Source organism: Ambystoma mexicanum, chromosome 2q, assembly GCF_040938575.1.
Source record: "Ambystoma mexicanum isolate Mex_15411 chromosome 2q, UKY_AmexF1_1, whole genome shotgun sequence".
In the NCBI taxonomy this organism is placed as follows: Eukaryota; Metazoa; Chordata; class Amphibia; order Caudata; family Ambystomatidae; genus Ambystoma; species Ambystoma mexicanum.
In genome coordinates this window covers 1180077875-1180104704 of record NC_090924.1, presented here as the reverse complement: position 1 = coordinate 1180104704, position 26830 = coordinate 1180077875, and the positions used below count along the sequence as shown (strand labels likewise).

The following is a 26830-nucleotide window of genomic DNA, read 5'->3' as shown; positions in this document are numbered from 1 at the left end:
TTGAGTCCATTGGACTTAATGGGGCTTTTTGGGCAGAATTACAGCGGCAGAATTTCCGTCGCTGTAATTCCGCCAATTCTGCCGGTTATTCGGCAGGGAGTGGCAATATTCACCTCCAGGATTTTCCTGGAGGTAGATCTTACACTCCATGGCCCGATCTCGTAATTTGGCGTAGCAGTAAAATGGCGGTAACTGTGTTACAGACAATTTTGCTGCTTACCGCCATACTCGTAATGGGGGAACAAGTACCTTTTCAAGTATTCTAAAGGAATATGCAGGGAGTCCTGTGAGAAGCATGGAGCATAGCAAAGCCTTCTAAGGAAATTAGTGAAGAATTATAGTAGAGAGAAAGGTGAGAAAGTGGCATCTTTGTGATTAGTGCGTGGGAGCTACCCTTGGCAGCTCTAGAGATAATACATTGTCATGTTTCAGCTCTCTGTCAAAAAGAACCCACAGATCACCATCAATGAAGCATTGGGTGAGGGTGTCAGAGGGGATGGACAGAGGAGAAGGGCCAGGGATGAGGTGTTATAAGGCACATGATAGATGATCCCAGTTTTGGAGAAGTTAAGCATCATGGTAGGTCCCTCCATCCAGTGGCACATAACGGGACAGGCAGACGATGTGAGAATAATGTTCTGGGGTAAAAGAGGGAAAGGAAAATGAGAATCTTATGTCACTGGCAAAGAGATGATACAAGAATCCAAAGAAATATATATGCTTGCTAAGAGGAGGTACAGAGTGGAGGTACAGAGAGGAGTTACAGAGAGTGCATAGAAGACTATCAAGGGCAGACCCTTAAGGGAACCCAATGACTAGCGGGGTTGCAGAGGATGTTACTGTGTTCTAGGAGATAAGAAAAGGAGCAATCGACTCATTCGGATGAAATACAGGCATGGACAGTTCCCTGGAATCTTAGGTGAGAGAGACCCTGAGGAACATTGAAAGGTCTGCAGAGTTAAACATTTGCATAGATGATTGGTAGGAGTGATGAGCAGTAGAGAGGAAACTAGAGACGTATGTTCAGTGTTTCTGTGGAGTGATGAGTGTGGAACATGAACTGTTAAAGGGCACAGAGTCCATGTCTTTCCACGTACTTGGTCATAAGGTTGAAGACAACATGCTTTATAATTTTAGGAGAGTGGGAGACAGGTTGGTAGTTATCAAGGTTTTTAGTGTCCCTGTAGTTTTTAAGAGAAGTAGATAAGTGGATACCTTATAGCAGATTTGGAAGACCCGTGAGGCAGTAAGAGATTGAACAGGGGGAGAGAGTGTTGTGCAGATAAGCAGTATCTATAGAAGTACATGAAGGGTTAGCATACCAGTAGGACACCAATTTGACCAAATGGGTGGCGGATAACTCAAGAGAATGGAGCATGGAGTGGGGAATGAAGCATGGAGTCGGGGGTGGCAAAGTGAAGGATTGAAGGTGAGGTAGAGAAAGGAGAGTAGGTAAAGTCTCACAGATTTTAAAGATTTTTGTAGAGGAGTTGCAAGCAAAGTTATCAGCAGGACAGGAGAGGGAAGAACGGAGAGTGGCTGATGAGGGTGAGCATGGAATGGAAGGCTCTGGCTAGCTGATGGGGGAAAGGGGAGAGGGGAGACAGAAGGGGAGGCCAGTGTGGTAGGAAGACTGGCAGAGGAAAAGGCTTAGGGAGAGCAGGGCGACTTATTCTTTTTTATTTATTTTGTGTTATTGTTATTGTGTACATATAATCCTATAATGATCTTACACACACTTCAACCATTAAACCAAAGTCAACTCACAAAATATACAATTTACAATAGCCCAAAAGAAGAAATTACATCACCTAACATGAAACTCATTCAGTAAATCAAATATCACATCAGGAAATATCACAATATAAAACATCACATTAAAATCATTACCATCTAAAAGTTGCACCCACAGTAATTGCATATCAACAGTTGTGCCATTATTACAATGTTTTATGAGGTAGCTCCCCCTTAGCTTGTCCAAACTTGTACATTCTATTACTAGGCATTGTGTGGATTCCAGTGCCCACTCGCCACATGGTCAGCAGACTGTCTTCCCTAGGGATACCCATATGCCCATGCAGCATCTCCATGGACGCACAGAATTAAATGTAATATTTAGATATTTCAATACGATGTTACCGTATGGGTGTGCCTTGAGATTTTTTGCTGGGGGTCTGCAAAGCTCAATATAGCAAAACTATTCAAAACTATTCCATTTTGAGGCAAGTACCGCAAAATCGTGGCTCTCTATCCTGGGAGTACAATAAACCACATAAAACTGATTTGAAAGCCCGAAAAAGCATTACATTTAGCTCCACTTCCCACCATACTGCAGTAGACTTGAGGTTTCTTAGCAAGCCCAAAGAGTGATTCTTTATAGGATGTAAGGAGATCTGGGGAATGGGGTTCATGACAGTGAAGCAGAATAACTGTTGGATGGTAACTGTGCAGGTGGGCCTTTATCCACCTTAACCCAAACTGTTCCACCACTTAAGAAGTGAGTACACGGTTGTACATAGAGCAGGTTTATTGTACAAAGCTTCGGGGAGCGGTTATATGGTTATAGCGGTTAAACTAGCCTCCACGTCTCAGCAATAGAACATCACATGACATCTTAAATACATGTGTGCAACAATTAAAACACTCCCAGATAATCTATTACAATCCACCCCCACATATGATTGAAGAGAAGCTCTTCAAAGAAGTTACATCTTTTCCCAATTCTTCCATTTTCTTTGGCCAGTCTTATCTTGACAGTCATCTTCAGATCATATTCAGAACACGCCTCTTCTTAGGATTTGTCCGTAGTAGGCCATGACTTCAGTACATGGTTAAATATTGGTAATGAACACATTATTCATTAAAAGCAATAACTGGCCTAAGGACTTTTACTTTAAGTGCAATTTCATATGGTCCACTTACATATTTTAGCAAATAGAGGAAGTCCTGAATAAACAGGAACTTCTTTGAACTACTGATTGCAATCTCAACTACCCCAGACTCCTGGTGCTTCTGCAGACCTACTAATTTATGCAACCACAACTCCAGAACATACAGCCTCTGATGACCTGTAAAAACAATTAACCACCGGATACCCTAGCCTCAGGCCTCATTTTTAGTACCAGCCCAAACAAATGACCAACCCCCTCTGTGCGACTTCACTACATTGAGCAAGACAACATCTGTTCCCTTCCGGGACTGTTAAATCATAAACCTTGTCCTGTTTGTAAGCTTACCTTCTTACTAGATGACCCATTCTTCTTTTCATTAGTGAATGTCCCTGCTACTTACATTCAGGTGCAGCAGAAAACCACAAAGATTAAAATCATTTTCTGCCGTCTGTAAATCTGAGAATGTCAGTTTAAAAGTCAACATGCATTTTTTGCAACAAGAGTCCCAACTACCATGTTTTTTACAAAGAACCCCGCTCTGTAGATTGTACTCATGTTGCATTTGTAGTTTTAATATTGTATCTTTCTACGAGCGTGAAGATCTAATATGTCTAAATTCTAAACAACTGTAAAACTAAAAGTAACATATCCCATCCATAATTAACTGCACTCGATACATGTGGATTTTGCAACATTGCCCCCAGTTCGCTGCCATCCGCCATCATCAGTACGATGCGTGCAGCATGAATCCCTCATATTGATGGGGACTTTTCCTGGCCACCCCAACCTTTCCATTTAATGACTGAGGATGTGGTAAGAATAAATGAATAAGCTAGCAGGAAAGTGGTTCTCAAAAGGAGCAGAAAGTACTAGGTTAATGTCTTTGTAGACTGCCTCAATGGCGTTGACTAGGGGTGGAAATAGCACCTTGAGGAAGGACCTAACTTGATTCAGAAAGAGAACCATGGATGAGGCTGACATTTCTGCTCGGTCACCGGGCACGGGGAGCTGTGTAGTGGAGGGGAAGATAAAATGAAGTGCATGAGGGAGTGGTCCGATGAGGTGGGGACAATAAAGGGGGTAAGGACTGGAGAGAAGAAGAAAGAAAGATGAGATCCATTGCGATGGAATGTATGTGAGTTGACTGTGGAGCGCAACCAGAGAGTGGTCAATGAGTGTGGGGGGGTAAATTGGAAGCCGGTGGGCTAAGCCTTTTCTGCAGGTTGTCCTCACCCATCAGTTTGTTCAGGACTTTAGTGGGCAGATACATGAGTAGCAAAGATAAGTACAATGTGCTAGGAGGATGATAAATAAGAATTATGAGACGTTGGAGAAAGGAGTTTAACACCAATTAGTTCAAGAAGAGGAGATGAATTTGAGGGGAGGTGTATGGGTGCCTTTATATATCAGGTGAGCTATGCTGCCACCTTTTGGTTAATGAAGGGCAATGGGAGAAGTTAGCAAGGTCAGCGTGAAGGGTTTGCGGATCAGTGAACTAATGCATCCACTATAGGGATCTCTGATCTCAAGCTCACAGGTTTGAATGCCGGCAGGCCCACTCTGCACTTCATCCTTCCAAGGTCAGCAACATGAGTACCACTGAGTTGGGTAACAATAAACAGCTGTTATAAGTGCCAAGATACTTCCTGGGTGTGAAAGTGTGCACTATAGAAAGAAAATGTTTTATATTGTGTTGCGTTATGTTATGAAGGACTGCTAGTGAAGCTATGGCTCGAGGCAGGGAGTGCCATCCCTGCAGGCAGGGGTAGGTTAAGAAGGAAGTATGTTTCAGAGAAATTGGGCATTTCAGATCTATGTAGTGAGTTTGATGGGTTAGCGGTGTATTGAGAGCAGAGAGTGCGTTTTGGAGGTAAGAGCAACCAACATCTTTGTTTACAGAAAATATTGTTCAATTTGAAATAGCCCATGATTGCGGAAAAAAACGCATGCTCTGCAAGAAGATGGCAGACACGCTAAACCCCAACTTGGATGGTAGCTTTGAATTACTTTCTTCTTGTACATGATGCGTGACAGTGAGTGCAACCTTGAGCTTTTTTTCCCTATTGTTGCTATGTAAAATGATGGTGGCTCTCTCTCAGAAAGTTGGCTCTGCTGAAGTGGTGTTACTTTCAAAATGCCCCATGCTGAAAAGTATAGTGCAGGCGTGTACTTTGCTGGGCCCTGTCTACTGACACACTAGCAGCTGCAATGGGATTTGGCGGCATGTAAACTAGAAAGTAAAACATGTACCTTCCTAAAACAGCTTGCTGGAATTGAATTAATTCCAACAGCCATATTATGTCTAAGTACTGGCAGCTCGGCTCAATATATCTTTAGATGTATAACCTCAATTGTCTGATGGTATGGTTTTGGCTAAAGATAAATATCAAGCTATATCTGGATTGATATTTTGGCAGATGAGGAAATAGTTAAATCTGCCGAAACCCAATATGATGTCATTTATTATTTCCACTTGTTTTACACTGGGCCTGCAGCTGCAAGGCCATTTATGGATTACGTATGGCATGGAAGTTTCACGCAAAACGTAGAGCAGGCCTTGCCATTGATGCTCTATGTTCTGGGAAGCTTTGACATCCCTCCCAGGGACAAGACATAACACCCCTTGGAATGGGATTGGAGCTCGGAAGCTAAAAGGGGTGTGTGCAACACAATGGGGAAGTGACACCAGGGAGAGAATAACTGGAGACCTTTTGATCAGAGGCAGACGGGAGATAAGCAGAAGGACATACACACTGGAGAAGGGGCCATCCATCTTGGATTTGAGGCCCCCCCCTTCCTTTCTGAAGCCCCTCCCAATTTCCTGAGACAAAGGACTGTGGGATCTGGCATCAGATGGAAAACCTGGATTAGAATAGCAAGGATTGGCCCCATACAGAAGGCTTTGAATGGACCAATCCATTGTGAGACCACCCCTTTATTGAATCCTCGTTGAGCCTTCTCCTAGAGCATCTTGATGAAGATTACACTGGAGCTGTGTTGGCTTAAAGGCTGCCCAAAGCTCCATCCATTGGGTGAAGACAAGGATTTTCAAGATGGTGCAGATCCTCTCCCTAAACATTCTATGGGAACGTTTAAAGTGGCCTACTGGGGGACAGCCTGACTGAACCCGGACACTGGTGCCCAGCATTCTGCTTGTTGAAGTGGCAAGCCCTGCAAGTCTCCCTCACAACCTTCCCGGCTGTGAAGGGTAGAGGATGTCCTCACTATGCTGCTGCAAGTGCTCCGAACACCTTTGAGCCGATGTGAAGTTCCAATGGATCTGCCTTTGGCACTCTCTCAACATTGAGAGCTTTTGAGCTATGCCGACCCGAAGATCACGTCCTGTTCCAAGATTCTTCAAGCCACAGGCTCTTGCTGCTGATCAAGCCACACCTCTTTGTTGATTCCAGATTTTGCTAAAGCTGAATCTCAGCTTTTTTCACATTCAGACTCCATTGAGCCTTCGAGCTACAGTGACTTGACATCGCCTGCCTGCAAAAAGCTTTCTCGTGCCATGAGCCTTTGCTAATTGTCAACCCACGTTGCTGTGTTGAATCCCGTTGAGCCACCTCACCTACTGAAAACCATCTCAACGCACCGTAAACTGGCCAGAAATCTGCCTCGATTCTGTGGAGACCCTGAAATGAGATGAAATGGCATACATCTGTGGTCGGCCATCCTGGTCTTTTTTTAATGGGCCACAGAGATAAATAGGGCCCCGTTTTTATACCTTAAAGCCATATTATTGCACTTTGCCTTTATGCAGGACTATTTATCTGTGGACACATGTTCTTCAATACCCAGAGAGCACTTTTCTCCCAAAGTCTGTGTTCTCTGTGCATCAGATTACAGCGTGGGTTGTTAGTGCTGTTAATAGTTTGTCTGTCCTTTTAGTTTAAACTCTTATCTCTATAGAGCCTTGACTGGACAATTATTTTATTTTGGTACTTACCATCTTATTGTTATTTTGAATGCTTCCATGCTGGCTGACACGCCCTTGAGGAGTATAACCTGCCCTCAAGTCACGCAACCTTAAAGAGGTGAATGCAGTGCTCCAGATAGGATTCGGAAGTGAGAGTATTTTACTCCCTATTTTTTAAAGCTGGGAGTAAAATTATTTTTTAGGGAGTCAAAATGTAGAACTCCTATTGAGAGTATTTTATAAGCGAGTGAAAATATGATATAACTGGAAAACCAAAATGTTTGTGTAATATTTATTTTTCACCTATTTATTCATGCCCATTAAAAGATATGTTTCCTTCTTCTGATCAGGCAGTTAAAATAGTAGCCTCATCCCGTGGTACTACATGCACTACTGTTCCAAACATATCCATGGAGTTGTTTGAGTGAACGCAGGGGCACGAGCATCTTCATGTCTGTTTCCCATTTTTTTGTTGGGAGTATTTTTACTCCCCGTTTTAATTTTTTGGGAGCATTTGCCTATTTTTAGTGAGTAAAAATGGCCGATACACCCCTTATCTGTGGGACTGGGTGAAAGAGATGTACCATTCCTTTTGTGCCCGTTTCACCTTTATGACCGAGATGACTGCTGTTCTAATAGTGCAGTGGTCCGAGTAGGAGCTAAAAAAAAAACACCTCTCATGTCTATATTGCTGCACGGCACATAGTTGTTTTGTCACATGATGCCAGACAAACATGTTGACCTGTGAAGATTTCTGTTCGATCAATAACTTGCAAGATCAATTCTGTTCCAGAAGAAAATTGAGTTTAACGGTAGGTCTTCCCCAGCCACAGGACAGATACCCCACTTGAATGTTAAACTGAATGTCATTTGGATGAACCTGACATTTGATCTCAAAATTTGCTATCAGGAGTAGTCCCCACACCTGTATCTGAGGAAAGAGGGGCACAGTATATGGAGAGCCCCCGCCAAACAAAATCAAAGGCACATTGGCCTGCAATGTATTTCTTAGACTGGGAAATAAAAGAACATCCAGTTACTCGCTGGAAAGTTTTGACAGTGGGGAAAAGATGGCTACTTTTGTCGCAGTCTCATGTTGGGAAGCCAACGGAGGATGAATGTGACCTTCGGGCAAACCATCTTGCCTCACTGGCTTCCTGTCTGGTCTTACAATACATTTTTGGATATCTGGGAGGGAGGAGCGAAGAAGATCTGGAGAGAAGGGTCATAGAGTTACCCCAATGTGTAAAGGAATATTTTAAACCCCTAAAGGCTTTTCTCACTGGTTCAAGGTGCATGCCAGACAGATTGAGATTGAGGAAAGGCTTGTAGGTTTTCCAGCAACTCAATCAGAGAGAATGTATGCCTGTTAGTTGGATGACAGGGCAATAAGCACAGCACGACGCCAATGTAGTATAATATTAGACTGGATGTACACTTGTTTTTTCCAAAACGTGCTGTAAATACAGACTGTCATCAACTTCCCCGGACACTCAAGCAAAGCTTGGATATGGTGATGCAGAGCACTTAAATGAAATGACATGCATAGAACATGCACAGGACGAGGACGCAGCGCTTCCTTTTTGCCAGCGGGGCTAAGCATCAGCGCTTCTGCCAGTTTGGTCTGCCATGCTTGCTCTGTGGCCCGCAGTGCTGACTCCCCGCCGGACAAATGCCCACAGCTCTTAAGAGATGTGATCATAGCATGCAGGTCAGAGGCTGCCCCGTCTAGATGCTTCTCATTCTGCAATAATATAATACATCTCTATTTATTGACCGCAGAAGGGTGAATGATTTAATAGCAGTTTCGAAAGAGAAGACATATTTCAACTGAGCAACAAGGTGTGATGTGAAAGAGTGCTTGTGATGTGTCCAAAAAGAGTGCTGCTTGTTACCTTTTCTACTCACATTGTGGCAGGACACGCCCACCTATACATAGTTACACTTGGCCTGCAACATGTCTTTGTTTTGCTTTATCAATGAAGGCGGGGTCACTTTTCACCTGAATCCCGTCATAGTGGCTGTTGGGGGCCTGCTCCGGGTCACCGAGCAGGCCCCACACTCATGCCGGGAGCACCCGACGGGGTTCCGTTGGGTGGCGATCACGCCGCGGATGATGCCGTGGGGATCACCCCACGCGCTCCAGATCACTGGAGACCCATACGTGGCTGGGGCACCCAGCGCACGACGGCCCCGGCTCTGGGGGCACCCAGGCCGGGGTCGCCCCAAACAGCCATGGTCACATGGCCAGCCAGCAATGGAGGTTGGCGTTGCCCAGCAGGGGCGCCGGCCTCGTGGTGGGCCCTGTCCCTGGGCCTACACCACGCGGTTGTGCGCCAGGCAGGCGCACAGAAAGAACAACATCAGAGCCAGATTGGAGTGTGACTGACGAGCAGGAAGCAGCTCATGCACTTTATTAACTTGGTCACATGGCGAACCATGTGACCAAGGAACACACACTGGGAGATACCATGTCTCCCTACAGGGGTGACATGCAACAGTGGCTGCCCAGTGAGGCCTTAGATGTGATTACATGGAGTGTTTGAAAGGAATACATGACTGCCCCCCCCTTGCATTTAACTGTACACAACATTGACTCAGCCAAACATCCTGCACATCTCTTTAAGTACGTGCATGCATGGACACATACATGAACGTATACGTACATGCATAGGTATAGTGTTGATAAGCTCACTGGGGTGTTATCCCTTCTGCTTACTAACTCCAAGACCACAGACGGTTGAGGGAGGCTGTTAAGGAGGTGGGTGGATCGCTTGAGCGGATTAGCACGGTTGGACATCCAGAGTGAACACAACATAGCAGAGCAAGTTCATGCAGCTACTGCAATCAACGGTTTTACAACTGTAGGGACATGAACCAAAGCGGAGTGACCGACACGGCATTGTATGCTTCTAATATCGATAAACCACTAACCTAGGTGTGTGTAGTCCCTTCAATCTAACAAGGATGTGATCAATGCCCTGCATTTCTGACAGGTAATGGGTTCTGCCTTCTAAGGCACTGTGACCTGTGGGCGGGCCTTCTGCAGCACCGCAGCTGGGGGGCCTGCAGCCTGTGCACACGAACTAATGAGCAAGCCGTATGTGCTACCGTAAACTCTCGTCGTGTTCATTTAGTCGAACAGTATTGTGTATAATATACCGGCATGATAATGTCATCAGGCAATACTGTCACACAACTGTCCTATGAGCACGGTAACTTCAACGGCAGTGGCCATGCTATGGTATAGGAATGTTAATGCAAGTAGTTAAATGGCACAAAAATCCCTTGGACAATTATTTCCCATATCACCAAACATATGGGTCATTTTATTTCCAATAGCAAACGAGGCATTATTGGCAATATCTGCCCTGTGGCATGAAGTTTCCACATATCCCTGGTGCCGCAGGCGTGCTTGACTGTATGTCTGGGTGGCACGTGGCGCTCAGTAACTTGCCGTGTGACTGACTCCGCCCGGGAAATGACTGCTAGCTGCACATCCCCGTGGCCGTCGTATCGCCCACCCCTCTCGGTGCGTGTCTCGTGCGAGCAGTTGATGAAGGCAGAGCTGGTCCTCCTCTGTCACCTCCTCCCCGTGCGCCTAAAATGTCTGTCTTCTCCCGGAGTCTCTCTGGCGGGACCCGCTTCCTGTCCATATCCGGCCGCGCTCCAGTCCCACCCAACATCTTCTCATTAGTCGCCTAAAACTGGAGGGGTTGCATATATCCACTCTGCGACCAGTGTTCGCTTTACACATTGCCAGGGTCGGTCTGGGGCATAGAACTGGCTCGGGCACCACGAAAAATGGCAATTCATTCTTTTTGAGGCACTGTTTGAATAGTACCCAGGGGTGAGTTTTGGAATAAAACGTGATGCAAATTGTGTGTTTAAAATAATATTTATTCAGCAACAGGTAAAAACTATTGGCTGCATAGTGAATGAAGTAACTCATCAAAAAAGTGTCCCACTTGCACCCAAAAAACTGGCTCGCCCACACAATCATTTTGCGTTTTTGGTTCGGGCATGGGCCTATTGCCACATAGGCCAGTCCGAGCCTGCATGTTGGTTGTAGATAGGAACAGGCTCAGTTCTGCATTATGCATGAAGTCCAGAGAAAAGCTTGTCAAACGCGTATTGCAATCAGTTCGAATGAGAATGTTATAATGATGACAGGGGGGCTCAGGGAAGGCTGACGCCTAATTCAACGCAATTGCCTACACAGCGCATACTGTGTGATGCAGTGGTTCGCGGGCAGCAAGTTTCAAAGGTTTAGCACTGTGCGCTATTTGCGAGACGCGCGCTATTGCTGTGCGGTGCCGGAAGGAGGTTTCTGAAAGGGAGCCGGGGCCACTTATTTGCTGTCTGTGCAATACTTGATTCCATGCACTGCTACACAATAGTTCCAGCAAGAGGATAACAACAATCGTGGTCACTACTGCAGAGGGTAATATAAAATGCATTTTCATAATAGAAAGCACGCGTATGTGGGTACATTGTTTTGCCATCACGAAGGCTTTCAGAAAGAACTCATGAATTATGTTGGGTTGAGGTTTTTTGTATGCCATACACTTTTTTTCTTTTAGAGTTTATTAAACAGGCACCCGAATAACAGCGAGTGCGAAATAAAGTAATTAACAAAGAAACACGGAAAGTCTGTTTTCCAGCATGCAAATAAAATCAACTAAAAGCATCGTAGTCCCTAAAATAACCATTGAAGCATTTTGTTGTTTGAGACATGACTATTTTGGGGGGTTATTTCTTCCCCCATGCTTTTACAGGCGTGACAGTGTGGATGACTCGGGAGGAGGAGCTTTTTGGAAAGTAACATGATTGGCCGTGTACTAGCGTGCTCCAACCCAATGCAAGCAGGCTCCAATTGGCCTATAGGGCAATTCCCGACCAAACACACAACATGCTGGTGTGGGACAGTTTATGGGGTCAAAGTGGGCCACTTTTTTGGCCACTGTGGTTAGTTTGATGAGTTACTTCACTATGCAGCTAGCAGTTTAGACCAGTGTTGCTGAATACATATTCTTTAAAATGCACAATTTGCATCACATTTAGCACAGGCAGCATTTAAGATCTACACCCTTGTTCCAAAAACTGCATAACTCAGAGGATCCTGTCCTGGGGGCACAGTGAACTGTAAATATAAGCCAAACTTGAGTTATGGTATAGTGGCCAGCATCTCTCATATTTCAGACAAGGCTCTCCCTCCTCCACAGGAAGCTTGACTGGGAACATGAATCAAAGAGTTACACCTAGTCACAAATGTCCAGGCCTCACACCAGGGTGCTATATTTCGGAAGGCGTTTGATTATATTGAGAAGGGAAGGGCGCGGGGTTAGTATAGCCAGGGAGACATCTGTACATTTTGGGGGAAGATTCTGCCATCTTCATTCTCTCTGCCTCTCTCTCTTTCCTGCCCCTCGACTTCCTGTTGCACAAAGCACTTCGGGTGTGATGTCTGAAGGGCAAAGTCCAAAGCAGGCTAGCTTTAGTCCAATCACCCATGGGCTTTCATCTTTAAAAGAAATGGTCTCACACCACCTCTTTTAATCATCCTTTTGACTTCAATCCTGAAAGAAGATTTCATTGGACCCTGCTGGCAGAGCAGTTCTTTCCAGAGTCCTCCAGTAGTGAAGTGAAGGCAGGCTCTGTCCCCTAACCATCCCGAGGAACCATTGGGGGTGACCCCAGGTGCTTCATCAAGACCACATCTCTGCCAGCCACCCTGCCCTGCCAGCAAACCTCCCCTTACCCCCATGGGTACTATTCAAACAGTCTATCACAAAAGGAATGAGTTGCCATTTGCAACTGTGGCCACTTTTTCATTGGTGCCCGAGACAATGTTATGCCCAGGTCCGACCCTGAACGCAGGGTAACCGAGCAGAACACAGTGATGGGCCTTGCTGTCACTGGGCCGGATCTTCCAGGATCTGGGATCTGGTAAAAAAGCCTCCCTGCATCTGGGATCCAGCTCCCCAATCCTGGGGAATCCATGTGCACCCCCATGTGTGCTTTACATTTATTTTAGAATGCTGCTGTGCATCCCATTTTGTGTGTGTGGTGAGGGGTGGGGAGGGGGGCCTCGCTGGGGCGAGAGGCAAGACACTTCCTAAAAGCACCACTTCAGGGTCTGAGCAGGAGCGCTCTGAAGTCAACGTTGCGCTGTACAGGAAATACTGATGTACATTTTTGGGGGAGTTTGAGAGGTGCGCATATTTTGTACTGGGCTGACATAAGAAATGCAGCTGTTTTCCAGGTGTTCATGATTCATCATCTGAGGGGCTGAAAGGCAAATGTTTATAGATACGACTAAACGCCCTCACCCACAGCTTCGAACCCCACTGGGTCCTCCTACCCTTACACCCGCACTAGGTATGATTCCCAGTTTTTTAAAAAACAGTCTATTTCTACCCCTGAGTGAGGTCTCGTCTGACAAGCTATAGAGTTGAGAACTAACAGTAGCCATTACCAAACAGTGTAAACGGAAAGAAACAGCGCGTACATCTACTTCTCTGAAGCCAGCATTTTGAAAATAAAATGTTTAGGAGCCGGGAAGGGACGGCTATCATGGGAAATAGGAATGTGGGTTGCCCCTTACCTCTTCACAGTCCTCATCCTCGTGAAGGGACATGTTTGTACCTGCTAGTTCCCCGGCATCGCAAGGCACCACCGGCACAAACACACACGACGAAGGCGAGGCTCCTTCAGCCTAAACTTCGGCGCTTCTCCGACGCTCGAGTTTCTAACGGTGCACATGGAAGTCCGGGCTGCCCCTTTCCCACGCTCACTATGATCCCAGCAGAAGCAGTAAACACAGCCCCTCGGTGTCGGCAGTTAAGGACAATAATTGCCTGGTATGCGGCGTTCATCCGAAAGTGCAGGAATCCGGTGGGAAGGGTTTCCAAAAGCAGACTGCTCGGCAGCACCAAGTCGGCTGCTCTCCAGTGACCCCGTATTAGAAGCAAGACGGTAGAGCAGAGGTGAAGGGGAGCAGAACCAGAGCCAAGCAGTGCCCCGGCTCAATGAGGCACGTCACGTGAAGATGGGTCGCTCGCCGATTGGTTGCCCCTGTTGAGTAAGCGGTGGAGGAAAATGACTAAGAACTCACATAACCCACCAAAGGCTTAGTGACGCCAATGCTGAGTGATGAGAGGTCATGTCTAATGTGCTCATTGTGTGTGAGCCAACTGTGTTTGTGTTGTGGGTATTCTCTGCTTAAAAGCAATTAGAACAGATGCTTGCCTTAGAACTGAAACATCCAGATAACACCGCACTGGACTGTGTGCGGTGGAAGCGAAGCAGTTTCCTTTCAAGAAACCACAGAGAAAATAACAGTCCTTGTTTTGGCGACCGGTTCCACTTGTGTTTCTTCAGCGAGAGCTTTTACTTATAAACTGTGCTAATGTTAAACTGGCGAGTCCAATACACAGAGGCATTCTTTATATATGATATAAAACCTCTTTTTCAAAGGAATAGTTAAGATTAATCTAAGAAAAAGTAAAGTCTACAAAGGGTGGGAATAGCATAAGGTATGAACACTGTATTGCTGTAATCTGCCTAACACTTGAAGTGAGTGTTTTGTAGTGGTAAGGATTGGGTATTGGTACTTCGAGGTTCATGGTTGAGTTCGTAGTGGTATACTGTGAGTGTTCATACCTTTTATATTGATATTCTCGCTCTTTGCAGATTTATGTCTTGTTAGATTAACTTTGTCCTTTTAAAAGTGTTTTTATTAATATTTACATAAGGAACAAGTTGCCTACTTGTAAGCATGGGGCCTGACATGGATTCACATGCTCATGAATATTCCCCGCCATCAGGCCTGGAATCCTCGGTAAGAAAAGAAAAGCAGTATTGCTTTAAAAGCATCAATACTGCTTTTCCCCTATTATCCAATCACTGAAGACCAGGTCAACTGTACCCATCCAATGACGGTCATCTCACTGAGTCCTGCCCCCGGTGGCCATCTTCAAATTAGAAGCATGTGAGGTGACAGTATGAACCTAGAAGAGCCACAGCGGGGACAAAGAGAGGGTTTGCATGTGAATCCATGCCATACCCATTATGGAGAACAACAGTAATAGGTAAGTAACTTGTTCCTTCTCCAGCATGGGGTCTGGCATGGATTGACATGCTCATGAATAAGATTATACAGCAATAACATATACACAACCACGTGAGGTGGTAAGGCTCAACAGAAGTGCAACACATAGCCCTGGAACTGACTCATCTCAAGCAAACAGGTTGCGCAATACTGCTTGGCCGACTCTGGACACCTCCGTGGAATCTCAGTCGACACAGTAGAATTGTGTCAAGGTGTGCGTCAACCTCCACGTAGCAGCCCTGCAAATGTCCAGCAGTGGAACCCCAGAGAGAAACACAGCTGTAACAACAATGGCTCTGGTGATGTGGGCTCTTGGCCGCCCCGGAAGGGCTCTATCAGCCAGACGATGACAGTGCATGATGCAGCCAGAGAGCCACCTGAATAGGGAGGCTTTGGATAGGGCCTTCCCCCGATTCACAGGGCCAAAGTTCACAAAGAGCTGAGAAGTCTTCCGGAAATCTTTCTAACAGGCCATATAGAACTGCAAGGCACGGCCAACGTCCAGCGTATGCAGTGATCGTTCAGAAGCCGAAACTGGATTCGGGAAGGAGAATGGACGCACTAAAGGTTCCTTGATGTGGAACTCAGATAGGACTTTTGGCATGAAGGAAGGGTGAGTGCAGAGCACCACACTAGTAGGTTATAAGGATAAGTAGGGGGCTGTGCAGGAAAGTGCCTGAATTTCCTGATCCGCTACCGGGAACGCACCCTTCCGAGAACGCAGCCTTCCATGAAAGAAACTTGAGAGGGGCACAAGGCGAAGGCTCAAATGGAGGTCCCATGAGATTCGTGAGGACAACGTTGAGCTACCACGCCGGGGTCGAGCTTTCACTGGAGAGAAAGACCTAAAGAGACCTTTAATTAATTCTTTGACTAGTCTGTGGGACCATAACGATGCCTTTGTAGGTGAACAGGTGTAGTGTGAAATAGACACCAGATGCACCTTGGAGGCATGGGCCACTCCAAACTTGGCCAGTGAGAGCAAGTATGGCAAGAGCTGAGGAGCAGAGACATGCAGCGGCGTGATGCCCTGCATCCTGCACCACACTGTTAAGCGTTTTCATTTGTGACCGTAACACGATAGAGTAGAGGGCCCTCTGGCCTTGGCAAGAACAGCTTTACATTCCACATGGAGGTCATAGTGGCCAACCTCTAAGGCTGCAGGAGCCAGGACTTGAGGTTCATTGATGCCGGATCATGAAGTAGGATGGGTCTGTTTTCTCTGGAAAGCAGGTCGGGAAGAGGAGGCAGCCTGATGGCCGGCAACGCTGATAGGCAGAACAGGTCTGGGTACCATATCTGGCGGCCCACACTGGGGCGATGAGTATCATCTTGCAGAGGCATTGCTTCAAGGTGTTGTTGACTCATAGCAGGAGGGGGATCGGAGGAAAAGTGTACAGCAATTTACCCTCCCATCTGAGTCAGAAGGCATCCACCAGGGTCCCCGGTTGAGGGAACCTGCTGGCAAACTGCTTGCATTTGGAGTTCGCTGCCGTGGCAAATAGATCAATCTCTGGAAAATCCCATTAGCTGAACAGATTGGTTAGTTGGTCCTGCTGCAACTCCCTTACGTGATCGGACCGAAGCTCCCTGCTGAGGACATCCACTATGTTGTTCTTTGTGCCGACTAGGTGAAACACCACGAGGAACATGTTCTGAAGGATCGCCCAGTGCTACAGGGTTTGCTCCTCCAACGACAGAGCAGGGGTTCAGGTCCCACCGTGCTTCCTGATGTAGAACAGCAGTGGCAAGAACGACTTGAGGGCCCAGAACACAGCCCAAAGCTCCAGCACATTGATGTGTAGATATTTCTCCTCCAGCAGCCAAAGGCCTCTGGTGTGGAACAGCCCGGTATGGGCCCCACATCCGTACAGTGAGGCATCTGTGGTTTCTGTTGCCTGAAACTGAGGGGTTCTGAATGAGGAACCACACGTAAGGTGAGAGCGCACCCCCCCACCATTGGATGGCTTGCCAGAATTCCAGGTTGAGCATCAACTTGTCTGACCAATTGCATGTGGCCTGCTGCCACCTGCGGTCCAGAAACTCCTTGAGTGGCCTCATCTGCAGCCTGCAGAAAGGTATCAGCTGTATGCAGGAGGACATCATGACCAGCAGCGACTTGATCACTAGGATGGTTGCTGATCTGATGGCGGATAGGTGATGCACCTTCCCAAGGATGGCCAGCATTGTTTATCGAGATGTTTCCCCAGAGACGGAACGTCCTCCGATGATGTTCTGCAGGATTTCGGATAATTGATAATGAATCAAAGCTCTGTAAGTAGGCATATGGTTTTCTGTGTGCGCTGCACTATCAGGCTATGAGAACGTGCCCCGATTGAGACTTCTAAGCGCTATAATTCAAAGTAGAACATCTGAGACAAGGTAAGATTTATTTTGCGCATATCATAACACTCCAGCGGACTTCAGGTTCATCCACGACCAGTATTTCATGGACAGTGGAGAAGTGAAGTGCCGGAATGGTTCACCATGGCACTATTTAAAGAAACGGTGCGTGCATCTGCTGTCATTTGGGATTCATTTTCAGAAGATTAACCGTTAAACTGCATACACAATAATATGCCTGAATCCAAGAGGACAGGACAAATTGCATTTTCAACAGAGTTCATTTGCTATGTCCAGAATCTTTGCTTTGCTTATAGCTTAACCATCTACTTTATCCGCTAGTTCACGGATGGTGACTTATGTTTGAGGTCTTAAACACAGAATCCACCTGCCCTTCGTTCCAACAATGATCACCCTATTTGCACAACCATTAAAAGATACCTTTTGTGTGTTTAACAAAAGTGGAAGGGCTGAACACTGTGACTCAGTCACTAACTAACCACTGCTTAGAGCAGTCAGTTTTTACATAGTATTTAGTTAAGAGAATGGAACCATATTGGAACAGCTTTTCTTACTTCACTGAATGGGATGACCTATCCCTACTGTTGTTTCACCTAAGTTTATCAGTGAAGGCCAGTCTTTTCTTGTAATGACTGACAGAAAAGCCAGAAACACATTTCCATTTTGTTTTTACTTGATGACTGACAAATGCGACCCCTTTTGAACATTACTAAGAGAACAGGATTTCGATCGCAAAAAAGGGATTAGCTTAGAGCTAAGAAAGATGCATATTATCATTATATTCTAAGAAACCCTCCTTTTAGTGTAGGCTAAATCCATTTCGCACAAATCAGTTAGACTTTTAATATCTATATCCATTACATTTTGAATTTGCATTTCTTCCATCATCATAGTATTAATTCTATGACTATCCACGGGGAGGGGCTCATGCTCTATCCCAATCATTTAACTGGGACTGCATAATAGAGTATCCCTACACCATCTCCACTCTGCGCAACATGTGAACATATCCAACAATTCCTTCTATTAATAGCTTTCTAGACTTTATCCAAAGCCTGTACATATGAATTATTTCAGGAACCATGTCTTTGAAACATAGACAAGGGATGATGAGTATGGGTTAAGACATGAGGGGTAAAAGGGAGCTTGGTAGTGGCTTCAGCGTCATTGCGAAGACGTGTCTTTAAAAGATGCACAGAATCATGTTCAAGGAACCAGAAAAAGGCAGAAAGTCCTACATCTAAAATCGTACAAAATGTCAATATTACTATTCATTCTTCCATTGTCCATAGTTTTTGTGAGGGAGAGGGTATAGACCCTTCATGGTTTTCCAATTGAATTTGATCACCAAGTGGATGCAACTCCTTAATGCAGTTTTCTTCAATCCTTAGATACCCCGTTATCTACTGGTGTACACATGGATCAGGACACGTTAATTCCTCGTAGGTTCAAGGTTGACCCCAATGTCAAACCCACACTTGTAGGCTTCCAGTGGGCACAGATTGACACCAGTACCAGATCTGCCCTTTATAGGTTTCTGGTGGGCAATCCTATTTCTTTGTGGGTCTTAAATTGTATCTGGTTACTCCTGGGATAATATGATCCTCGAACAAAGTGGGTTTCTGTATTGAAGAGCTTAGATCAGGTTTTGACAGACTCACAGGGGTGCAAGAATCCTTTATTTCAGATGAAGGAGTATGATTTCCATCAGAGGGTGAGGGCAAAGGAATCAATTTGATGTGAGCAGCGTGGATCTAATGCTTTTTCTCGTCTACTCAAACGGCAGTTTGGGTGTCCAACTACACCTGGTATGTTCCTAGTAAACATGGTTCTAGTGCAGTGCTTCGCTGAAAGGTTTTGACCATCACCAGCTCACCAGGCTTCACCCGATGTCCTTCTGGCTGGCAAACTATCCTTCACCTGCTGGTGGATAGAATGCAATTGTTCAGTCAATTGTTTACCATAATAAACAAGCAGTGGGTGCTCAATGTCCTTCATTTATCATGGTCTAGGAGCACCCCAAACATTAGCTAGTCTGCCCATAACAATTTCTTAAGGGGATAGCCCTGATTTGGATGCAACTGTAGTCCTCAAAGAGAGTAATGCTAAAGGTAAAACATCCGGCTATTTAAGTCCTATGTGCGCACATACTTTAGCTATTTAGTTTTTTCTAATTCCTTTGTGGCGCTCAATTAACCCTGAACTTTGAGGATGGTTAGCTGTGTAAATTATTTATTTTTTTGATCTGCAATGCATTACACACATTTCGTATTACTTCTGCAATAAAGTTGGGGCTGTAGTCAGACCAGATTACCCTAGGATCACCACTGGCACATATTTCAAATTAGTACATCTTTCTAATTCAATAAAGTAAAAATGCAAAACTTCAAATGGGAAGTTAGGAGGACCAAAATGTCCTGCGGAGACCATAGTCCCTCGGGCAACATTATTTCCTAGGCATATTATACAGTCTTTAACCACATTCTCAGGTGTTGCGGTAATCAATGAATTACACCAAACATTCTCCAATTGTGTGCAAATAGCTTTAGCATGCATGTTGGTGGGTTTTGGGTCATACACACAACCAGAGATACATCAGCGTTGGGTAACATCCAGTGTTTTTTAGACCCTGTGACCCAACACCCTTCTTCATCCTGTATAGCAAAGCTGTCTTCCCACCCTCTTATTTTCTCTTCGGTGGCTATTGCTTCTATATCTTTAATGCTAACAGAGGTTTCCTCCATACATCCTGGATCCTGAGCCCTTCTAATCTTCTCACCATTATACATCCCCGAGGTACGATATAACGCTGTTTGTTTAGCAATGGAGTCAGCTAAATAATTTCCTTTATGAATTTCAGTCACTATTTTTTGAAGGGCAGCACATTTAACTATTGCTAGTTTCTTTGGTAATGTCAACAGAGAGATGACGACAGTTCTAATATTAAGGAACTATGCTATATCTTAGTTCCATGTGAAATCAAGAATCCCCTTTCCGCCTATAGTTTTCGGAAATAATGTGCTACTCTGAAAGCATACCGACGGTCAGTAAAAATATTTACAGAAAGGTTTTCCGATAATTTACAAGCACGAGTCAAAGCTATGATTCCTGCTGCTTGTGCTGAATTAAAGGGTATTTGTTTAGTCGCTGCTATAGTTTTTAAAGTAGTAACCACATAGGCAGCAGTTGTAGTTCCATCAGGCATTTTAAAACATGATCCGTCACAATATAATTCTCCTTCCGCATGCGGAAGGGGGTATCTCGCAAAACAAATCGGCCCTTGGTGTCTTTTTTTAGTTGCAAAGATACAATCATGGTTTGCTGCCTCATTGTCCCCGATACCCTGATTTGGTATGGGTAATAGATTAGCAGGGTTGAGTGTGTTGCCTCGCATAATTTTGATATCTGGTAAGTCGGGCCATAGTCATATATTGGGTCTGAGTCCTATGTAAAAGGACATCGACCGAGTGAGGTACTGTCAGGAATCTGTGGAAAGGCCGAGGACGGCGCTTGGTGCTTGGCAGGAGGAGATAAACTACATTTCCCATTAGGCTTTAGGAAAAGTGTAGTTCTCCTCTATCGCGCGCGGCACCAGCTGCTCATTAGCAGCAACTGTTAAAACCTGCCGCCGCCCGTGCCTCGGTGCAGGTAAATACTGATTATCAGCATGGGCGGCAGCAGGGTTGGAGCGGGCATGTGGGAGCATATCCGAAGCCGAAGGACTTATTGAGCTTCCCTTCTCTCCGGGCCTCGACGGTAACGCTGAAGAACACAAGAAAGTCTGTCGCGGGCTGCGGCGGTGAAGCGGTTCTTACTACCCGGTGTTGGGCATCGCTCTTCAGGGTCCGGATGTCCTCGTGAGGCATCCGGGCCATCAGTTAAGTGTTGTTGGACCTCGGTGCTTACATACTGGGGTTATAATACGTTGATGTTCATGTATTGATTCATTATCCATTATGCAGTGAGTGTGTGAGGTAACACGCTCTAGGATACACGTTCCACTTGATACACGCCATGTGAGAGGAAACATGTTATAAGAACTCAGGACTGATAAAAGAGTGCCCTAGGGGCAGATTATCCTATGTGTATGTAATTGGAATAAGTCTTTGGAGTCCACTTATCACAAGGGCCTGTTATGTGTTATGTTTGGTCCCAAGACTCTGTTTGTGGTTTTCCTTGTGCTCAACGGGCCATGTGTCTGTATCTTCATGAAAGGGACAACCCTTGTTTGTGCCATTTGCGTCTAAACTATCTTATGTGTTTTCATACATTACTGTCCCCAGTAACATGTTACGTTCAAGGTCTGTGTTCTAGGTTATGTTTGTGATATGCAAAGTGAAGACTTGTAAAGCCACCATGGTTATAATTTAGCAGGTTTACTTCAGGAATAAGAGATTAGGCTAGGTGATTTAGAATTACGGTTTCAGGTACAGGAGGATTTACTGTTGTATGTATTGGTTTGTTATGTTCCCTTCCTTTCCTTTGTCACTCCATCCCCTTTCCCTAACTCCATCTTCCCCCCATTGGCTGCCACGTGGCTCCCTGTGATATACGTTCAGGCGCCCGTGCCAACCACGGTGGGAGGGGTCAATCTATTTGGCTTCTGTGGTTCGGAGGAGGGGATCGAGATCCCTACTCCCTATAAGCTTGACAGGTACCATCACGGTTAAAGTGTGACCTAAAGCATACCATCACATTGTTTTACTGACAAAGCTGTAGCTGATATTGTGCGCAAACATTTAGGCCAAGTACATGCAACAGGGTCTCACATGGAGGAAAAATAGCTGCACAGTCTATTCCTTCCTCCATGTTCCCGTGTCAAAACAGCCAAAGCACATCCATCAACTTCATGCACAAACAAAACACATTTCTTATTATAATCCAAAGTCCCTAAAACCGGAGCAAAACAAAGAGCTGTGCGCAACAAAACAAATGCCTCATGATGTTCATCAGTCCAGCGTACTGGATCCTGTATATATTTTGTCGTAAGGTGTATCAAGGGTTTGCCAATGAGCGAGAAATTGGGAATCCATTGCCTGCAATAGGAGGCAGTGCCTGTAAGCGCTCTTAGCTTGTTTTGTGTTTTTGGCTGTGGCATTTTAGAAAATTGCTTGTATTCTATTAGGTGGTAGTTGCCTACCATCCTTAGACAGGAGGTACCCAAGATATGCTACCCCCTGTCTACAATACAAACATTTCTTCAAAGATGCTTTATGACCATGGCAGGCTAGATGTGACAATAACAATATAGTTACATGTTTACAGAGTTCGCCGTGGGGGCTGCTATAAGCAAATCAATATATTGGATCAATGTAACAGATTCAGCCAATTTCAAGGAATCCAACTGTTCCTTAAGTGCCTTACTACATATACTTGGGCTTTCTGTATAACCTTGCAGTACTCTAGTGAACATCCGCTCTTCCACCGAGGGAGAAAGCAAATAAAAATCTGCTTTCTGTATGTAATGCTATACTAAAAAATGCATGTTTTAAGTTGATCACTGATAAATATTCTGCAAATGTTGGTATCATGGTAGGGATAGTGGTAATGTCTGCAACTATTGGAAACTGGGTACTAGAATCTTTTTGATCACTCTTAAATCAATGACAAGATGATATGGTAGATTTGAGTTCCATTTTATTAAAGACAGGTCAAATGGGGCTATTGCACACACTCACTGTTATTTCTTCTACCATCCCTTGGTCTTACTAAGTTTGAGACAAGAGCTGAATAACCTTCAGGGGATACTTTGTACTGAGGAATACTCTTATAAATTGGCCCGTGTCATATTTGTATTTTCACTGGGGGAATATCCATAAGACCAACGTCATTGTCCGATACTGCTCATAAAGCATCAGGGATGGTATCAAACTCGGGTGGCAGAGGTTTTGCTAAAAACGGATTCATTTTCGACGGTCATACTGTAATGTATACTCCATCTGGTGTACAATAACTAGTCGCACACAACCTTTTCAATAAATTTAACCCCAAACATTTTTCTCTACACTGTGTAGTTAATAAGAATGGTATCTCAATAGCGGCTGGTCCTAAAAGGACAGGCACTGCGAGAGATACTTTACTAACTACATGTGTTCCAGAAAACCCTACTGAAATATTAGTATGCCCACTCAAAGGATTATCTGGAACCTTAGCATGCTCTATAGAGCTATTTTGCACCTCTGTATCTACTAGAAATCGATGCTCCATTTTCATTTGAGGGCTGTCCTATTCTGAGAAATCCCAAGAGAAAAACTCAATATTATATTGATTAATGACAAAAGACTTGCTAGGATTATCGAAAACATTGGAGTTAATAGGGACTGTCTTAGTTGCTGCAGAGCCAGCCGTGGACCCAGGTGGTACCCATCCATGCCTACTTCCTACCTGTCCTCCCGGACACCCTCTTCCCCTTCTTTGATACATTCTGCTTCCCCTATTCGACAAGGCTGGACACTGTTCCCTCCAGTGGCACTCCTGTCTGCAATATGCACACCGATTAGGGCCCGGCAGTGAACATGGTACGAATGGACCAACACCTTTTCCTCTTGAGGCAATAAATGTCCCTCCCCTAGTTCCCTGTTGTACGTGCTGTATTAACACTCTTATCTTAAGATCCACTCTTTTCCTTTCTGCTTTCTCTTTCTCCACATTTACTCTATTCTAATATTGAGCCACATGCAAAATATCTAATGGGGCTTTAGTCTGCCAAGCACTCTGATTGCATTATAAGAACACTAATTTCTGGTAACAATTGCCGGATGAATTTATCCACAAATAATTGTTTCCCTGCCGGCGTAATCATTGCTTGTCCTGAAAAATCAATAAATACTTGCTCAAACTTATTAAAATACTCTGTTACACCTTCATTTTTATTCTGGACACATGCGGCCAGCTTATCCCAATTAATCTTTTTCTCGGGTACCACCCTTTTGAGCTGTGCAACTATCATTGTAATTGGTGTCCAAATATCTGATGGTAAAAGTACTGAGAATAGACTTTCCAAATCCCTACTAGTAAAGATAGAGCTTTTCAAAACGGCCTCTAACTCTTTATAAAAATCTAGTAGGATTTTTCTTAATGTCAGGAATCGTTTGTTTTTAATGCATTTAATTCTTGCCTGGAAAAGGGTATGTGAACAAATTGGGTATCATATTTAGCAGGCTGCATGATTGGTTTACCTTGATTATCAAGGACGGGGTCTCCTTGAGCATCAATCATAGCATGCTGTTGTATATAAACAAGCGGCACCTCCCGCTTAGGGAGCTGGCAACTAGGTGGTTTTCGTAAATTTAAAAGTGCCGTTAAGTGAATGAGTTGCTCTGGGATACTCATTATGGATGCATTATCTATTATTAGTTTCAAGGGTTGCAACTCCTCAGAATTCTCTAACTCGCCTTCTTCATTTTGTTGCATAATTGCCTCCAACATTACTTTCATAGCATACATCTCCATCTGAGGGGCATATGACAAAGTCCTACAAATGACCGAAAGAGGGTTAGAGTGGTGGCCCATGTAAGAGTGGTACGTGTAATTAACTAATTCTTCATCTGACACACAAGATTCTTACATCCTGTAACGATAACGGGTTGTTGGACATATTCAGAAGTATTATTTTCAATTTCTAATTCGAATCGAGCTTTCTCTAGTCCTTTCATTTAATCAAATATCTCCCAAAGTACTTTAGCATGCGAAAAGGCATCCTTCTCTGTATGACAAGAGAAGGCAGCTAAATTTCAATCTTACGATTCCCTAGGAACAGCCAAAGTCAATTTTTGTTCCCACTGGATTTAAATCTAATCACCCAAACACTCTAACAAGGTTAATCGCTCAGGACCTTGGGTTTCAAATACTTCCTCAACCACATTTATCTGACTCTGCTCAATACTAACCGAATAGCCTGCTCCCTCAATTTCCTTCATTGGGTAGGCATTGAAGCGGCCCGTGTATTCCTAATAAAAGGTTCTAATTTTCTTGCCTTTTCTTTAGTCAATGGGCCATGTATATATTCACTGGGAGGCTCTATAATGGCACCTGATATGTCATCTTCTATTGGGAAGAGTGGGAGGGATTTTAGGCCCCAGGAGCCCTAATACTAATGGGCTCAGTGGTTGACCATATGGAGGGGGAGGTGCAGAGGGAAGGAGATGTTGGCGAGGGTTATTAAGAATCGGTTCTATTATGGGATCTTGGGTAGTAGTAGGTATAACGGGGTAAATTCCTGTTCTTTGTAACTGACAATCTCTGTCTATCTCGCAATTATTTTGTTGGTATTTTTGCTGATCATGAACTAAAGATTTACCAGCCTGTGACATATCTCTTCAGGCAAATTTCTGTTCCGAGTTTGATCTTCTGTGTGGCTTCCTTGCGCCAATCGCGGATAACATCAAAGGCGTATGGTCTAGCCTTATTCTTTAATAATACAGATTCTAAATGCTGAATTATGGACACATCAAAAGAGCCATTTTCTGGACATCGTAAGCCAGGTGTATCCTTAGTCTGTGTGTGCCATAAACTGTTGAATACTATCGCCCTAACCCATATTTGACATACATTTCGTATGCCAGGGTACATTCTGTGGGGGTGCAGTCCAGACCAACATTTACGAAGCTTACTGGCACCAGGCATCATAAAAACATTGTTTTTTCTTGCCAAAAGAAGGTTTTGTAAATATCTTCAGTTTAACCCCACCAACCAAGTCTTACCTGCCAAACAGGATGATTCAGTCATCTAGGTATGGGTAGACATGTATGTCCTTGAGACGTAGATGCGCTGCCACAAGGGCCAAACACTTTGTGAGCACTCTTGGAGCTAACTTCAGTCTGAAGAGGAACACCTTGAACTGGCAATGATTTCCCAACACTACGAAGCAAAGGAATTTCCTATGTTTTGGATAAATGGGGATGTGAAAGTAGGCATCTTCCAGAACGAGAGTCACAATGAAGTCCCCTTCCTCCAGTTGGCTGAGCACTTGCTGCGACATGGCATCATGAACTTTTGGGACCTTAAGGTTTTGTTGAGTCATAAGTCCAGGAGTTGGCGCCACTCCCCTGACTTCTTTCGGTCTAGAAAGTATCTCCAGAGGCACAAAGGTGCAGCAGGACGGGTTCTATTGTGCCCTTTACTAGCATGGAACGCACTGCCTGGAGCAGCTGGGCAATGTGTTGTTCATTCTTCGTTACCGGTGGAAGATGAGGGCATTTGCGTTCAAATTCTAGCATGTGCACCCAATGCAGAACGTCCAGCACCCATTGGTCTGTGGTGATGTTTTTCAGGCGTCGATGAAATTTGACAGACGGCCACCCAATGGAGTGCCGACGTGGGGGCCCAGACCCTGGGCCAAGCCAGGCCTGCTTGATTGTTTGTGGCTTTCCTTGTGGGCACCGACGGCGCTACAAAGCCCCCACAAAGGCATGGCACTGACCTCCGTATGACTCCTGCCCCATGGAGCAGGAAGGCTGACGGTAGGAAGTGCAGGCATATCCCTTTGAAGACCTCCCAAAGTTACTCTTGGTGGACCGAAAGGAAGAGCAGGGCTGCTGC

At 44.9% G+C, this 26830-nt stretch overlaps 1 protein-coding gene across 6 annotated transcripts in view; it reads right to left on the bottom strand.

Annotated features, from left to right (window-relative positions):
- Window positions 1-26830, bottom strand: part of CACNB2 (calcium voltage-gated channel auxiliary subunit beta 2) — a 1556216-nt gene that overhangs the window by 646387 nt on the left and 882999 nt on the right. Inside the window, exon 1 of one of the 6 annotated variants that reach the window (XM_069648585.1) lies at window positions 13421-13832. The exons of the other annotated variants lie outside the window; for them this stretch is intronic. Within the exon in view, the coding sequence (XP_069504686.1) occupies window positions 13421-13453 (33 nt within the window). The 5' untranslated portion in view covers window positions 13454-13832. Of the gene's footprint in view, window positions 1-13420; window positions 13833-26830 lie in introns of those variants that run through there. 6 annotated transcript variants of the gene reach the window in all.